Below are 16,711 nucleotides of genomic sequence, written 5' to 3' on the forward strand. Positions count from 1 at the left end.
CTCATCGGTTTTGTTATAAAACTGAGAAGCATATAGTGCTAGTTTGGAAAATATAAAAAAGTTATTGTTGGGGTTCGAACCAATGACCATCTAAACTAATCCCTCGGTTATTTTTAAATTGAGGGGTAAAGCTCCCACTTTTCATGTCACCCTTTGTTACCTCGACATTGTAACTAAGGTGAAATCTATTTCGCGTCTGACATGACATGTGTTATTTGCAGTAATGAGTTTAAGTAGAACAAGATGATGAAGCGGAAAATAGTAAGGAACACAAGAATTGGTAACCCAGTTCGATGCAAACAACACTTACGTCTGGATGGTTGACTTCCAATCCAAGAAAAGTAATTTATTATTAGTAATTTAGTACAATTAGTCTTACAAGCAACAATAAACTCTATGATGTTCAATGCCTCTTCGTAACACTACCCAATGACTTTCTATTTAGGACTCCCCATAAATATGAGAAATCCTCTTACTTTCTATCAATCACTGACCCCTAGTGATTGGTCTTTAACCCAATTATCAATGTCGAATATTACAACTTAACTAGATAAACCTTCTATGCCATGTTACTGAAACATAGAGGTGTACATAATAATGTTGAATTTACAACTCAACTAAACAAACTTACAACTATGTCAAGTTACTCAATCTTCGTCCAGCTGTCAAACAAATCACTTAATCATATTGTTAAACCAATAACAATAAAATTTGATCCAATCTTTGATTAGAAACTCTTCCAAAATGCAACAACATTGACTTGTTGTGCAAGATCCATATATTGTACCGCATGTTAAGATATCACGTCCAGCATGTGTCCCTTTTGCACCACCATACCGCTTAAGGAAAATAGATAATTTTCAACACTTTAAATACTTATGCATATTATTGTTTTACAAAATGCAGCAAATTCAATAGGAACTACACTTTTTTAAATAATTTTTCTATGCTTTTACCACTATTCTTACTAGAAAATCTCTCTCTCTCACACACACGCACATGAAAAACGATATATATATATATATATATATATATATATATATATATATATATATATATATATATTATATATATATATATATATATATATATATATATATATATATATATGATCTTACCTGATCAGGAGGGCCTTCCAAGGTCTTGGTGAATGGGCCAGAGAATGAAATGAGAGGGGGGTGTACCCGCAAGGTGCTCCAATGCTTAAGTCAGAAAAGGTACAGAATGAGGTTATCAGAGTGTGAGTTAGAATACCTGCCCCTTTGCCATGAAAGGGGTATTTATATTGAGCCCCCAGCGCTGGGCCAAGGCTCCTAATGGGCTGGATTAGCTAGGCCCAAGGAGGAGCTGCCAGGGGACGCGTAAGAAGCGTTAAGACCTAGACCAAGGTCTGCCCCCTGGTCCAACTGCCCCTATCCCTAAGGAGACAATATAGGGGAGTTGGGTGACGTGGTGAGTGAGATGCCGTTATGGCTCTGCCCGACACAACTTAGGTGTCCGCGACGTGGGTTGACGATGAGTGGATGGAGATCATATGAGGAGGACCCGCTCGTTGTCCGACACGTATTTAAGGGGCCGGGGAGACGTTCGTCGGGCGGACGGTCGTTCACCTGACGTGTCCTCGTGGTCGTTTGGACACGGTCGTTTGGACGTGGGCTTGGCGAGCATTGGGCCGTGTCGTGCCTAGTGTCATGGCCCAGTCCAGAACAGGAGCCCCCCAAGTCGAGTCTCTGAGCCAGAGAGATGACTTATGTTTCAACTAAGGGTTCCCCGAGGCGATGGGGAAGCTTCATCGTTAGACAGGTGAGGTCGTAACAGACCTGTTCATGACCGACCCTTTCTCCGGGAATGTCGGGGATGGAGGTGATCGGTTGGTCCGCACCTTCCTTGTGGTAAACGTGGGTATGACGCGGGGAGGTGGCGTCGTGGTGAGTCGAGGAGACGGATAGGTGCTCGGGTCGTTTCAGTTTCTTATCTTTGATAGACGTGTCTCAGAATCAGTGGGGTCGCTTCGTTTCGTGTGCAAAGACGGCGTAGGCAGGCTAGGCAATGATGACCTAGCGTGTTGGTCCACGTGCCAAGCCCTATAAAAAAGGGGTTGAGTAACTTCATTTCCATTTTTTTCGCTCACACGTTCACCGGAGTTCTCCACATTCTCCCTCGTTTGCTCGCTCTACCGTCTGGACCGCCGTCTCCGCCCGTCCTCCTATCTGAACCACCGTCTTCTGCTCGGGCACCACCGTACCCCTTTCAACTTAACTATGACAGGTATGATTTTCCACTGTGACCCACTGTTTTTCCTTGTTGTTTTCTGTCAAACGCGTGCTATTTTTGTAGAAATGTGGTTAGGTTTAACTTAGGAACAGTGTAGTGGACTGTAGGTGTATATTAGGTGGTAGAAAATAGGGTTGGGATCATACTGTACCGGGCATAAATTTCATATGCCGGGCAATACTTGCATAGGCTGTATGAAGTTTATGCCCGGTCTCCATAGAATGCGCGCGTCACCGAGTTGAGCACGGTTAGTGTCCGTCGCCGCTACGCCCTTTCACTTGACCTGCGGTGGAAGGGTGGATTTGATACGACGTCGAATTCACTCTTTCTGTCTGCGTTTCAGGTGCTACCGGGCGCTTACGACCGAGGAGGGAAGATTCTGGGTCCTCCACCGAAGACGCGACAATCGCTCGTCTCCCTGTCGGGGATGGGAGTGTCCGAGATGGTACCGAACACGCCTCCTCTTCCGGGCAGGTCGACTTCTCATGGGTTGCGGACGAGCCCTTGGAGGAGGAATCAGACTTCTGTGACGAGGCCGTCATTGCTTACGCTATGGTCGAGACCATAAGCCGGGAGGATCCACCGAACTGGTATTGCTGCGCCCCCAAGGAAGAAGACCGCATTTGCCATCATTTCCGGGGAAGCAGTTCACCATGTATGAATTTGCTTTCCGTGAGGCGGGGATTAGACTGCCCTTCAACTCCTTCCAGATGTCGGTCTTCAAGTGGCTCCGGCTGGCGCCGTCCCAACTACATCCTAATGCTCTCGCATTTATGCGGGCATTCGAGTTAGTTTGCCAGTTCCTCGGCATTGGTTGCACCCGGGCTCTCTTCTTCCACGTTTTCCATCTCCAGAGGTCCGGTTCCCGTGGTCGCCACAGTTGGGTTTCTTTCAAGCAGCCCGTGCGTCTGTTCAAGACGTACGAGGATTCTGTTCGCCATTTCAAAAACCGGTGGTACGTGGTGATGCCGATTACCCGGGCTGCCCTTCACTCTCTATACTACTATCAGCGGACACCCAATGGGGAGGAGACGCTGATGTCGAAGATACCGCTGAGGTGGCAGCGTGATCATTTCGATCTCTCCACGGCGCATTACCGAGTCAAGTATGCGATGCTCGGCGAGGAGGATAGGCTCGCGTACAAGAAGCTGGTCGATTACGTGCAGAGCTTCAGCTTGGGGTTCTGGGCGAATCGACAGGGCGTGCCCTACCTGGATGAGGCCGGGGAACTAATCACCGAGGCGCGTTATATCAATACGAAGGCTCTGCTCGAGTGTGATACCGAGGAGGAAGCTCTGGCGTTATTGAGTAGGCAGACTTTGTTTAGCTTTTTATTTCTGTTTATGACTTCGCTCGCTAATGTTGGTGTGTAATTTATTTGCAGGTGCCATGCCCAATGCTCGTGATCGGGTGCTGAAGCTAGCGAATCAGGTCGGCGCTCCTGACCGGGTGCCCAAGAAGAAGAAGAAAACTGTGGCCCGTCCCTTGGAGACTGCTGGCGATGCCGGGGCTAGTCCCTCGCAGGCGGCGAGCGTGATTCCTTCCTCTCCTCCTCGATCTAACCCGATCAACATTCCTGATAGCAGTCCGTCGCCAGCGGCTTCTCCCCTCCATAAACGGAAGCGTCCGGCTGGGGCCCTTACCAGGTCGTCTCCAGGAAGTTCGCATGGACCGGGCAGCTATCTTCTACCTCCCTGCTATGTGGAACGGTCGTTCTTCAAGGCCGAGGAGTCGATTGCTGTGCCTGCGCCTGAGGCCAAGGCTATTCTGGACCAGGATGTTGCTGCCCGGAGGAAAGATCTGGCCAGGGATATTGCTGCTGTCATCCGGGTGATGGAGACGGCCATGGTTTTGACCGACACTTCGGTCTCCACCGCCTCGCTGGAGGATGCCCTTTTGCAGGTTCGGACGGAGAAGGAAAGACTATCTCAAGATCTGTCGGACTACAAAGAAGAGCATCAGCTGCAGGAAGGGCTGAGCCAGAAGCTGGAGGAGGTGGAAAAGGAGAGGGACCAGTTGAAGGCTGCTAAGGCGAGCTTGGAAGAGCAGGTGGTCGACCATCAGAAGCTGACCGAGGACAACGCTTGCCTACGGGCTCAGGTTGAGTCTCTCGAGGGAAAGGTCCGTCCTCTGGCAGATGAGACCGAGGAGGAACACGCCCTTGGTTCGCGCGGTGAGCTGCTAGGGCATATTCGGACTCTCAACCAAGATCTCGTGGCCTGCTTCAAAGAGGGTTTCGACAATGCTGTCGAGCAGCTCGGGCTTCTGAACCCTGAGTTGGTGACAGTAGGGTCGGCCTATAACTGCTGCGTCCGGGACGGTGAGATTATCTGCCCGTTTGAAGCGGAGGAGGAGCTGGGGGGAGAAGAAGAAGAAGAGGATGAAGAGGTGCTCCGAGCGGAGTCTTAGTTTATTTGTTTTTCTTTGATTTTAGTTATCATGGCCTGCGTGCCTTATGTATTTGGCCTTCGGGCGTTGTAATATGGCCTTCGGGCGTACTTGGCTTCGGCCGCTCTTATCGTTTTTAATGCATGAATATTTACGTTATCATTCATTGTGCTCGTTTGTGTTTGATACTTGTTTGTATGAATTCGTACTCTGCTCGACTTTGATAATCTCCTCGGTTTAGGGAACCGACGAAGTGTCGGGCTTTGTGCCCGTGGGTATCGAGGCCCGGGTCCGTTGTTCGAACCCTGGTCCCGAGGCTTGGGCCCTCCCATCGCGAGCTGGGTGCCCTGCCAGTCCTGGTACTTCGACGTTGAGTCTTGGTCAAGATCCCAACCGTCGGGGAGGGTTGTGTTTGTCATGTGACCCCGGATCGTTCCCGGGTCTCGTGGTTCCTCCCTGGGGTTTTGGGGACGAAGAGCGTGGTCGTACCTGCCACGTCTCCCCGTGGTGTATTTAGCTGTAATATTGTCTCGGGTTTTTCTGGTTTCTTCTGAGGACCAGGGTGCCGACCTGGAACTCTCTTTTTATGACTTTCGCGTCATGGCGTAGTGCTATTTTTTGTTTGAGGGTTGTTTCCCTGAGAGCTGCTTCGGAACGTATCTCCTCGACTAGGTCGAGCTCGGCTCTAAGGGTTTCATCGTTCATTTCCTCGTCTAGGGGCTCCTCCGTCCTCCTCGTTGGCGTCCGTATCTCCACCGGGATGACTGCCTCGGTGCCGTAAGTTAGTCGGAACGGGGTTTCCCCGGTGGTAGAATGTGGAGTCGTGCGGTAGGCCCATAGCACGCTATGTAGCTCCTCGACCCATGCCCTCTTTGCCTCACCGAGTCTGCGTTTGAGGCCACGTAAGATTACCCTATTGGCCGCCTCTGCTTGCCCGTTCGTCTGCGGATGCTCGACAGACGTGAAATGCTGTGTGGTGCCCAGGCTGGCGATGAAGTCCTGGAATCCTCCGTCCGTGAATTGTGTCCCGTTGTCTGTGACAAGTGCCTGGGGTATACCGAACCGAGCGAGGATGTTGCGTTTGAAGAATCGGAGAATGTTCTGCGCGGTTATTTTAGCCAGTGCCTCCGCCTCGATCCATTTGGTGAAGTACGTCGAATTGGGCCATCTTTGCCCTTATCAATAGTGGGATGCCCGAGTTCGGGGATCCGCCCGGGAGTTCCTCCAGGAAGAAGGATATTGGGTTGGATTTTCCCGGTATTTTGTTAATGTCGCTTTCTGCTCGGGGGCAGTCAGTAGGAGTTCGTCGAACTTACGTTTGACGGAGAGGGCCGCGGATTCCCCGTTAGTTCCTCCTCCTGATATCACCAGTGTGGCAGGGAAGTTTTCCCAGGGGCTGAGTGCAGTGATCTTGTCCTCGGGCAATGGTTCGGGGAGGAAGAAATCTTCCGGTCGTGACACGCAGAGGGCCACTTGATAGGGAGAGTTGCCAGGGGGTGTGTCTTCCCGGGGTCTCTTCTTCTCTGGCTCGTCGTGTCTGGGAGCTTCGTTCTTCCTCGTATACTGCTTCAGGTGCCCCTCTTGGATTAAAATTTCTATCGCATCCTTCAGGTGGACGCAGTCTTCGGTCACGTGCCCGTGACTTCTGTGGAACCGGCAGTACTTTGATTTGTCGGTGTGGGGCTTTGGTGCAGACGGTTTTGGGAACCTGACCCTGCCCTGCTTAAATTCAGAGTTGATACATTCTGCGAGGATGCGCTCCCGAGGAGCTGTCAGTAAGGTGTACTCGCTATATCTGCCCGCGGGGCCTCTTCCTTCCCGGAGCTCGCGAGGTCTTTCTTCTCTTCGTTTGTCTCCGTTGCGACGGGAAATGCTCGTGTCCTCGCGTTTTGAGTGCTCGGTTTCCCCAGCGTTACGTCCGCTGCGGGCATTGTGTGCCACCTGCTTTTCCTCGTATCTGATGTAGGCCTGGGCTTTATGCAGGAGCTCGTTTAAGGTGCGGGGAGGCTCGATCCCTACGGCTCTGCTAAGTTCACTGCCGGGCAAGAGACCTCTCTCGAGGAGATACTTCTTCATGTGCTCGGTGGTATCTACCTCGACAGCTTCCTGGTTGAATCGCTCGATGTATGAGCGCAGTGTTTCATTCTTCTTCTGCACTATGGCTTCGAGGGTCGCCTCAGTCTTGGGGTGACGACGGGAAGCTGTAAAGTGCCTGGTGAACATGGACCTCATGACTCTCCATGACGTAATGGACTCAGGGGCCAAGCTTTTGTACCAAGCCATGGCCCCTTTCCTGAGGGTCGTTGAGAACAGTCGGCATTTGAGGTGCCCGGTTATATCATTGCGGTAGTCGAGCATCGCGTTGACGTTGTCGACGTGATCGTCGGGATCTGTAGTCCCGTCGTACACAGCTAGATTTGGTGGTTTCTCCATGCCTTTGGGGAGCGGGTTTGCTTCCATTATTGCCCGAGATAGGGGGCAATGCAAATCTTCCTCGTCGCTCCTTAAGGGAGACAGTTCGTTGTTGTCGGGGCTGTGTCCGCGCCTTGGTGATGTTCCCGCTCGACCACCGTCACGACGGGCGCGTGCCCTGCTGACGTGGGGTTCTGGAGAGCGACGTCCCCGCTTCTTCGTTGGCTCCGAACGTTGTTGTATCCTACTCACCGGCTGGGGCCGGGCTTCTTGTCGTTCGGCTTCGAGGGCCATGATTCGTTCGTGCTGCTGGTGGAGCATAGAACCGGCCTGATTGAGGGCATTCACCATGGCAATCATTACGGCGTCTCCTTCAACGGGAACGGGAATGGGATGAAATGTCTCTGCCCCTAAATTGTGGGCGTGAGAGGCATCCCCGTTGTTTTGGGGCTCTGGAGACGGGGTGGATGGATGACCGTCCCGAGCGCCCGTTTCATGGGATGGCGGGCCGTCGTCCATATTGTAGTTGTCGAGGGGACGGCTGTGATCGCTATGTTGTTCTCCGGCCATGTTGGAAGGACAGAAATAAATGAGCTTTTGATCCTCGTTTGATGAAGATGGGGATAGCTATTTCCCACAGACGGCGCCACTGATCTTACCTGATCAGGAGGGCCTTCCAAGGTCTTGGTGAATGGGCCAGAGAATGAAATGAGAGGGGGGTGTACCCGCAAGGTGCTCCAATGCTTAAGTCAGAAAAGGTACAGAATGAGGTTATCAGAGTGTGAGTTAGAATACCTGCCCCTTTGCCATGAAAGGGGTATTTATATTGAGCCCCCAGCGCTGGGCCAAGGCTCCTAATGGGCTGGATTAGCTAGGCCCAAGGAGGAGCTGCCAGGGGACGCGTAAGAAGCGTTAAGACCTAGACCAAGGTCTGCCCCCTGGTCCAACTGCCCCTATCCCTAAGGAGACAATATAGGGGAGTTGGGTGACGTGGTGAGTGAGATGCCGTTATGGCTCTGCCCGACACAACTTAGGTGTCCGCGACGTGGGTTGACGATGAGTGGATGGAGATCATATGAGGAGGACCCGCTCGTTGTCCGACACGTATTTAAGGGGCGGGGAGACGTTCGTCGGGCGGACGGTCGTTCACCTGACGTGTCCTCGTGGTCGTTTGGACACGGTCGTTTGGACGTGGGCTTGGCGAGCATTGGGCCGTGTCGTGCCTAGTGTCATGGCCCAGTCCAGAACAGGAGCCCCCCAAGTCGAGTCTCTGAGCCAGAGAGATGACTTATGTTTCAACTAAGGGTTCCCCGAGGCGATGGGGAAGCTTCATCGTTAGACAGGTGAGGTCGTAACAGACCTGTTCATGACCGACCCTTTCTCCGGGAATGTCGGGGATGGAGGTGATCGGTTGGTCCGCACCTTCCTTGTGGTAAACGTGGGTATGACGCGGGGAGGTGGCGTCGTGGTGAGTCGAGGAGACGGATAGGTGCTCGGGTCGTTTCAGTTTCTTATCTTTGATAGACGTGTCTCAGAATCAGTGGGGTCGCTTCGTTTCGTGTGCAAAGACGGCGTAGGCAGGCTAGGCAATGATGACCTAGCGTGTTGGTCCACGTGCCAAGCCCTATAAAAAAGGGGTTGAGTAACTTCATTTCCATTTTTTTTCGCTCACACGTTCACCGGAGTTCTCCACATTCTCCCTCGTTTGCTCGCTCTACCGTCTGGACCGCCGTCTCCGCCCGTCCTCCTATCTGAACCACCGTCTTCTGCTCGGGCACCACCGTACCCCTTTCAACTTAACTATGACAGGTATGATTTTCCACTGTGACCCACTGTTTTTCCTTGTTGTTTTCTGTCAAACGCGTGCTATTTTTGTAGAAATGTGGTTAGGTTTAACTTAGGAACGAGTGTAGTGGACTGTAGGTGTATATTAGGTGGTAGAAAATAGGGTTGGGATCATACTGTACCGGGCATAAATTTCATATGCCGGGCAATACTTGCATAGGCTGTATGAAGTTTATGCCCGGTCTCCATAGAATGCGCGCGTCACCGAGTTGAGCACGGTTAGTGTCCGTCGCCGCTACGCCCTTTCACTTGACCTGCGGTGGAAGGGTGGATTTGATACGACGTCGAATTCACTCTTTCTGTCTGCGTTTCAGGTGCTACCGGGCGCTTACGACCGAGGAGGGAAGATTCTGGGTCCTCCACCGAAGACGCGACAATCGCTCGTCTCCCTGTCGGGGATGGGAGTGTCCGAGATGGTACCGAACACGCCTCCTCTTCCGGGCAGGTCGACTTCTCATGGGTTGCGGACGAGCCCTTGGAGGAGGAATCAGACTTCTGTGACGAGGCCGTCATTGCTTACGCTATGGTCGAGACCATAAGCCGGGAGGATCCACCGAACTGGTATTGCTGCGCCCCCAAGGAAGAAGACCGCATTTGCCATCATTTCCCGGGGAAGCAGTTCACCATGTATGAATTTGCTTTCCGTGAGGCGGGGATTAGACTGCCCTTCAACTCCTTCCAGATGTCGGTCTTCAAGTGGCTCCGGCTGGCGCCGTCCCAACTACATCCTAATGCTCTCGCATTTATGCGGGCATTCGAGTTAGTTTGCCAGTTCCTCGGCATTGGTTGCACCCGGGCTCTCTTCTTCCACGTTTTCCATCTCCAGAGGTCCGGTTCCCGTGGTCGCCACAGTTGGGTTTCTTTCAAGCAGCCCGTGCGTCTGTTCAAGACGTACGAGGATTCTGTTCGCCATTTCAAAAACCGGTGGTACGTGGTGATGCCGATTACCCGGGCTGCCCTTCACTCTCTATACTACTATCAGCGGACACCCAATGGGGAGGAGACGCTGATGTCGAAGATACCGCTGAGGTGGCAGCGTGATCATTTCGATCTCTCCACGGCGCATTACCGAGTCAAGTATGCGATGCTCGGCGAGGAGGATAGGCTCGCGTACAAGAAGCTGGTCGATTACGTGCAGAGCTTCAGCTTGGGGTTCTGGGCGAATCGACAGGGCGTGCCCTACCTGGATGAGGCCGGGGAACTAATCACCGAGGCGCGTTATATCAATACGAAGGCTCTGCTCGAGTGTGATACCGAGGAGGAAGCTCTGGCGTTATTGAGTAGGCAGACTTTGTTTAGCTTTTTATTTCTGTTTATGACTTCGCTCGCTAATGTTGGTGTGTAATTTATTTGCAGGTGCCATGCCCAATGCTCGTGATCGGGTGCTGAAGCTAGCGAATCAGGTCGGCGCTCCTGACCGGGTGCCCAAGAAGAAGAAGAAAACTGTGGCCCGTCCCTTGGAGACTGCTGGCGATGCCGGGCTAGTCCCTCGCAGGCGGCGAGCGTGATTCCTTCCTCTCCTCCTCGATCTAACCCGATCAACATTCCTGATAGCAGTCCGTCGCCAGCGGCTTCTCCCCTCCATAAACGGAAGCGTCCGGCTGGGGCCCTTACCAGGTCGTCTCCAGGAAGTTCGCATGGACCGGGCAGCTATCTTCTACCTCCCTGCTATGTGGAACGGTCGTTCTTCAAGGCCGAGGAGTCGATTGCTGTGCCTGCGCCTGAGGCCAAGGCTATTCTGGACCAGGATGTTGCTGCCCGGAGGAAAGATCTGGCCAGGGATATTGCTGCTGTCATCCGGGTGATGGAGACGGCCATGGTTTTGACCGACACTTCGGTCTCCACCGCCTCGCTGGAGGATGCCCTTTTGCAGGTTCGGACGGAGAAGGAAAGACTATCTCAAGATCTGTCGGACTACAAAGAAGAGCATCAGCTGCAGGAAGGGCTGAGCCAGAAGCTGGAGGAGGTGGAAAAGGAGAGGGACCAGTTGAAGGCTGCTAAGGCGAGCTTGGAAGAGCAGGTGGTCGACCATCAGAAGCTGACCGAGGACAACGCTTGCCTACGGGCTCAGGTTGAGTCTCTCGAGGGAAAGGTCCGTCCTCTGGCAGATGAGACCGAGGAGGAACACGCCCTTGGTTCGCGCGGTGAGCTGCTAGGGCATATTCGGACTCTCAACCAAGATCTCGTGGCCTGCTTCAAAGAGGGTTTCGACAATGCTGTCGAGCAGCTCGGGCTTCTGAACCCTGAGTTGGTGACAGTAGGGTCGGCCTATAACTGCTGCGTCCGGGACGGTGAGATTATCTGCCCGTTTGAAGCGGAGGAGGAGCTGGGGGAGAGAAGAAGAAGAAGAGGATGAAGAGGTGCTCCGAGCGGAGTCTTAGTTTATTTGTTTTTCTTTGATTTTAGTTATCATGGCCTGCGTGCCTTATGTATTTGGCCTTCGGGCGTTGTAATATGGCCTTCGGGCGTACTTGGCTTCGGCCGCTCTTATCGTTTTTAATGCATGAATATTTACGTTATCATTCATTGTGCTCGTTTGTGTTTGATACTTGTTTGTATGAATTCGTACTCTGCTCGACTTTGATAATCTCCTCGGTTTAGGGAACCGACGAAGTGTCGGGCTTTGTGCCCGTGGGTATCGAGGCCCGGGTCCGTTGTTCGAACCCTGGTCCCGAGGCTTGGGCCCTCCCATCGCGAGCTGGGTGCCCTGCCAGTCCTGGTACTTCGACGTTGAGTCTTGGTCAAGATCCCAACCGTCGGGGAGGGTTGTGTTTGTCATGTGACCCCGGATCGTTCCCGGGTCTCGTGGTTCCTCCCTGGGGTTTTGGGGACGAAGAGCGTGGTCGTACCTGCCACGTCTCCCCGTGGTGTATTTAGCTGTAATATTGTCTCGGGTTTTTCTGGTTTCTTCTGAGGACCAGGGTGCCGACCTGGAACTCTCTTTTTATGACTTTCGCGTCATGGCGTAGTGCTATTTTTTGTTTGAGGGTTGTTTCCCTGAGAGCTGCTTCGGAACGTATCTCCTCGACTAGGTCGAGCTCGGCTCTAAGGGTTTCATCGTTCATTTCCTCGTCTAGGGGCTCCTCCGTCCTCCTCGTTGGCGTCCGTATCTCCACCGGGATGACTGCCTCGGTGCCGTAAGTTAGTCGGAACGGGGTTTCCCCGGTGGTAGAATGTGGAGTCGTGCGGTAGGCCCATAGCACGCTATGTAGCTCCTCGACCCATGCCCTCTTTGCCTCACCGAGTCTGCGTTTGAGGCCACGTAAGATTACCCTATTGGCCGCCTCTGCTTGCCCGTTCGTCTGCGGATGCTCGACAGACGTGAAATGCTGTGTGGTGCCCAGGCTGGCGATGAAGTCCTGGAATCCTCCGTCCGTGAATTGTGTCCCGTTGTCTGTGACAAGTGCCTGGGGTATACCGAACCGAGCGAGGATGTTGCGTTTGAAGAACCGGAGAATGTTCTGCGCGGTTATTTTAGCCAGTGCCTCCGCCTCGATCCATTTGGTGAAGTACGTCGAATTGGGCCATCTTTGCCCTTATCAATAGTGGGATGCCCGAGTTCGGGGATCCGCCCGGGAGTTCCTCCAGGAAGAAGGATATTGGGTTGGATTTTCCCCGGTATTTTGTTAATGTCGCTTTCTGCTCGGGGGCAGTCAGTAGGAGTTCGTCGAACTTACGTTTGACGGAGAGGGCCGCGGATTCCCCGTTAGTTCCTCCTCCTGATATCACCAGTGTGGCAGGGAAGTTTTCCCAGGGGCTGAGTGCAGTGATCTTGTCCTCGGGCAATGGTTCGGGGAGGAAGAAATCTTCCGGTCGTGACACGCAGAGGGCCACTTGATAGGGAGAGTTGCCAGGGGTGTGTCTTCCCGGGGTCTCTTCTTCTCTGGCTCGTCGTGTCTGGGAGCTTCGTTCTTCCTCGTATACTGCTTCAGGTGCCCCTCTTGGATTAAAATTTCTATCGCATCCTTCAGGTGGACGCAGTCTTCGGTCACGTGCCCGTGACTTCTGTGGAACCGGCAGTACTTTGATTTGTCGGTGTGGGGCTTTGGTGCAGACGGTTTTGGGAACCTGACCCTGCCCTGCTTAAATTCAGAGTTGATACATTCTGCGAGGATGCGCTCCCGAGGAGCTGTCAGTAAGGTGTACTCGCTATATCTGCCCGCGGGGCCTCTTCCTTCCCGGAGCTCGCGAGGTCTTTCTTCTCTTCGTTTGTCTCCGTTGCGACGGGAAATGCTCGTGTCCTCGCGTTTTGAGTGCTCGGTTTCCCCAGCGTTACGTCCGCTGCGGGCATTGTGTGCCACCTGCTTTTCCTCGTATCTGATGTAGGCCTGGGCTTTATGCAGGAGCTCGTTTAAGGTGCGGGGAGGCTCGATCCCTACGGCTCTGCTAAGTTCACTGCCGGGCAAGAGACCTCTCTCGAGGAGATACTTCTTCATGTGCTCGGTGGTATCTACCTCGACAGCTTCCTGGTTGAATCGCTCGATGTATGAGCGCAGTGTTTCATTCTTCTTCTGCACTATGGCTTCGAGGGTCGCCTCAGTCTTGGGGTGACGACGGGAAGCTGTAAAGTGCCTGGTGAACATGGACCTCATGACTCTCCATGACGTAATGGACTCAGGGGCCAAGCTTTTGTACCAAGCCATGGCCCCTTTCCTGAGGGTCGTTGAGAACAGTCGGCATTTGAGGTGCCCGGTTATATCATTGCGGTAGTCGAGCATCGCGTTGACGTTGTCGACGTGATCGTCGGGATCTGTAGTCCCGTCGTACACAGCTAGATTTGGTGGTTTCTCCATGCCTTTGGGGAGCGGGGCTTCCATTATTGCCCGAGATAGGGGGCAATGCAAATCTTCCTCGTCGCTCCTTAAGGGAGACAGTTCGTTGTTGTCGGGGCTGTGTCCGCGCCTTGGTGATGTTCCCGCTCGACCACCGTCACGACGGGCGCGTGCCCTGCTGACGTGGGGTTCTGGAGAGCGACGTCCCCGCTTCTTCGTTGGCTCCGAACGTTGTTGTATCCTACTCACCGGCTGGGGCCGGGCTTCTTGTCGTTCGGCTTCGAGGGCCATGATTCGTTCGTGCTGCTGGTGGAGCATAGAACCGGCCTGATTGAGGGCATTCACCATGGCAATCATTACGGCGTCTCCTTCAACGGGAACGGGAATGGGATGAAATGTCTCTGCCCCTAAATTGTGGGCGTGAGAGGCATCCCCGTTGTTTTGGGGCTCTGGAGACGGGGTGGATGGATGACCGTCCCGAGCGCCCGTTTCATGGGATGGCGGGCCGTCGTCCATATTGTAGTTGTCGAGGGGACGGCTGTGATCGCTATGTTGTTCTCCGGCCATGTTGGAAGGACAGAAATAAATGAGCTTTTGATCCTCGTTTGATGAAGATGGGGATAGCTATTTCCCACAGACGGCGCCACTGATCTTACCTGATCAGGAGGGCCTTCCAAGGTCTTGGTGAATGGGCCAGAGAATGAAATGAGAGGGGGGTGTACCCGCAAGGTGCTCCAATGCTTAAGTCAGAAAAGGTACAGAATGAGGTTATCAGAGTGTGAGTTAGAATACCTGCCCCTTTGCCATGAAAGGGGTATTTATATTGAGCCCCCAGCGCTGGGCCAAGGCTCCTAATGGGCTGGATTAGCTAGGCCCAAGGAGGAGCTGCCAGGGGACGCGTAAGAAGCGTTAAGACCTAGACCAAGGTCTGCCCCCTGGTCCAACTGCCCCTATCCCTAAGGAGACAATATAGGGGAGTTGGGTGACGTGGTGAGTGAGATGCCGTTATGGCTCTGCCCGACACAACTTAGGTGTCCGCGACGTGGGTTGACGATGAGTGGATGGAGATCATATGAGGAGGACCCGCTCGTTGTCCGACACGTATTTAAGGGGCCGGGGAGACGTTCGTCGGGCGGACGGTCGTTCACCTGACGTGTCCTCGTGGTCGTTTGGACACGGTCGTTTGGACGTGGGCTTGGCGAGCATTGGGCCGTGCCGTGCCTAGTGTCATGGCCCAGTCCAGAACACAATATATATATTATATATATATATATATATATATATATATATATATATATATTATATATAATATATATAATATATATATATATATATATATATATATATATATCGAACTGTTTAAAGTAATCGACTCTTAACAAAATTCAAGTTCGTGTAAGGAACCTCTTTATATAATTCTCATGAAAGACAATATATATATCGAACTGTTCAAAGTAATCGATTCTTAACAAAATTCAAGTTCGTGTAACTAATCTCTTTATATAATTCTCATGAAAAACAACCAAGGGATAGGAAAAAGAAATGGGCCAAAGCACAATTCTAATTACAAAGGGGGGCCTAACCTTTATCTGTGATAACCTTCTTTCTGCCTCATGGTGATTGATCAAAGGTGAATTTGTCAACCACTATAAGTTCATTCCTTTGTGTTATAAACATGTTTTTGGATAAGAGTTTGATGAGCATAACATTCCACTGATCTTACTAGAATATGTGACACTTCTAGGCGGGTGTTAGTCACTTTTTTCCGGACAAAGAAGATATCCAACTCTTGGAGTATAGAATATGGCTATTAGCAAGAAACATTCCAACTAGATTATCACACATTGTTTTTGTAATTTGATGATTGACCCTGAGAACCGATAATAAGGATCGTAGCTATAATATTTTTGTAATTTTCTAGATTATAGGTTAAAAAGGGGTCAGTTAAACAACCAAACGATATTAGATATAATAAATTCGTTTGTATTTTTTGTTACCATAATGTCCTCTTGACATGTTTAGAGAAATAAGATTAAAGATGCACAAAAAATCACAAAAAACATAATCTTAGTCTCAAACTCAAATTCAATAACAACAACTAAACTTTAAATATATATATTTCAAAACTTTGATAAATATAACAATTAGATAACAAAAACAGTAACAATAAAATATTAACAGTATCTCAATCTAAACAATAACTAATATTAAGTAACAACTAAAAAACAATCTCTGAACAAAAATGCACCAATATTAACAATAAGCCTATAACTTTGATCTCAATAAATCAACAACGTATTTATCTCAATAAAAACAACAACAAAAATATATATATATATATATATATATATATATATATATATATATATATATATATATATATATATATATATATATATATATATATATATATATATATATATATATATATATATATTTTAAAAAAAAAGGATTAATAATATCCTATGTAGCATCGACACCTCTAAAAAAATATTGGATTATTGATACTTGTAATTATATGTTTTAAAATTATTATTAGTGTTTATGTATCAATGTGAATTTCTTATTTATTCTGATGTCCATGATTCATAGATGCAAGACTAGAAAGAAAAAATGCAATCTCAAAGGAAAAACCATAAGAGAAAGACAAGTCCCAAGGTGCCTGCACCAGCTAGGGAGAATCAAAGTTACTAACCAACCCAAAACGGAAGCAGGAAGCAATCTCAACCACAATTTTGAGATATGAATTCTCTGTAGTGATTCATCGGTCCTGCTCCATGTCGGTCGGTCAGTTATTTTAGCCTAACACATGCAGAAAATGATCAGAAAATGTGGCTCTTTATATAATGAATGTGATAACGATTTTTCTAGAAACGTTTAAAAATGTGGAGGGGATACTGAAAAGTCGTTATGATGGTTGGAAGTTTTTATGACGAGTTGTTATCATGGGAAAATAGTAGTTGAGGGTGACGATTATATAATGATGAAAAGATCATTAAGGGTAACAGTAACAGAAATGA

General features: G+C 50.4%; 1 protein-coding gene across 1 annotated transcript; it reads left to right on the forward strand.

The window, feature by feature from the left end:
• The first annotated feature begins 2,927 nt into the window (after positions 1-2,927).
• On the forward strand, positions 2,928-4,755 carry LOC127138189 (uncharacterized). Its single transcript, XM_051064582.1, has 3 exons — positions 2,928-3,582; positions 3,659-4,594; positions 4,709-4,755. The coding sequence occupies exons 1-3, from the start codon at positions 2,928-2,930 to the stop codon at positions 4,753-4,755; spliced, it is 1,638 nt and encodes a 545-aa protein (XP_050920539.1).
• The last annotated feature ends 11,956 nt before the right edge of the window (positions 4,756-16,711 follow it).

Source organism: Lathyrus oleraceus, chromosome 4, assembly GCF_024323335.1.
Source record: "Lathyrus oleraceus cultivar Zhongwan6 chromosome 4, CAAS_Psat_ZW6_1.0, whole genome shotgun sequence".
NCBI lineage: Eukaryota > Viridiplantae > Streptophyta > Magnoliopsida > Fabales > Fabaceae > Lathyrus > Lathyrus oleraceus.

Coding starts and splice junctions, on each gene's coding strand:
- LOC127138189 (XM_051064582.1), top strand. CDS start 2,928: ATGTATGAATTTGCTTTCCGTGAGGCGGGGATTAGACTGCCCTTCAAC. Junction 3,583..3,658: donor GGAAGCTCTGGCGTTATTGA/GTAGGCAGACTT, acceptor ATTTATTTGCAG/GTGCCATGCCCAATGCTCGT. Junction 4,595..4,708: donor TAACTGCTGCGTCCGGGACG/GTGAGATTATCT, acceptor CTTTGATTTTAG/TTATCATGGCCTGCGTGCCT.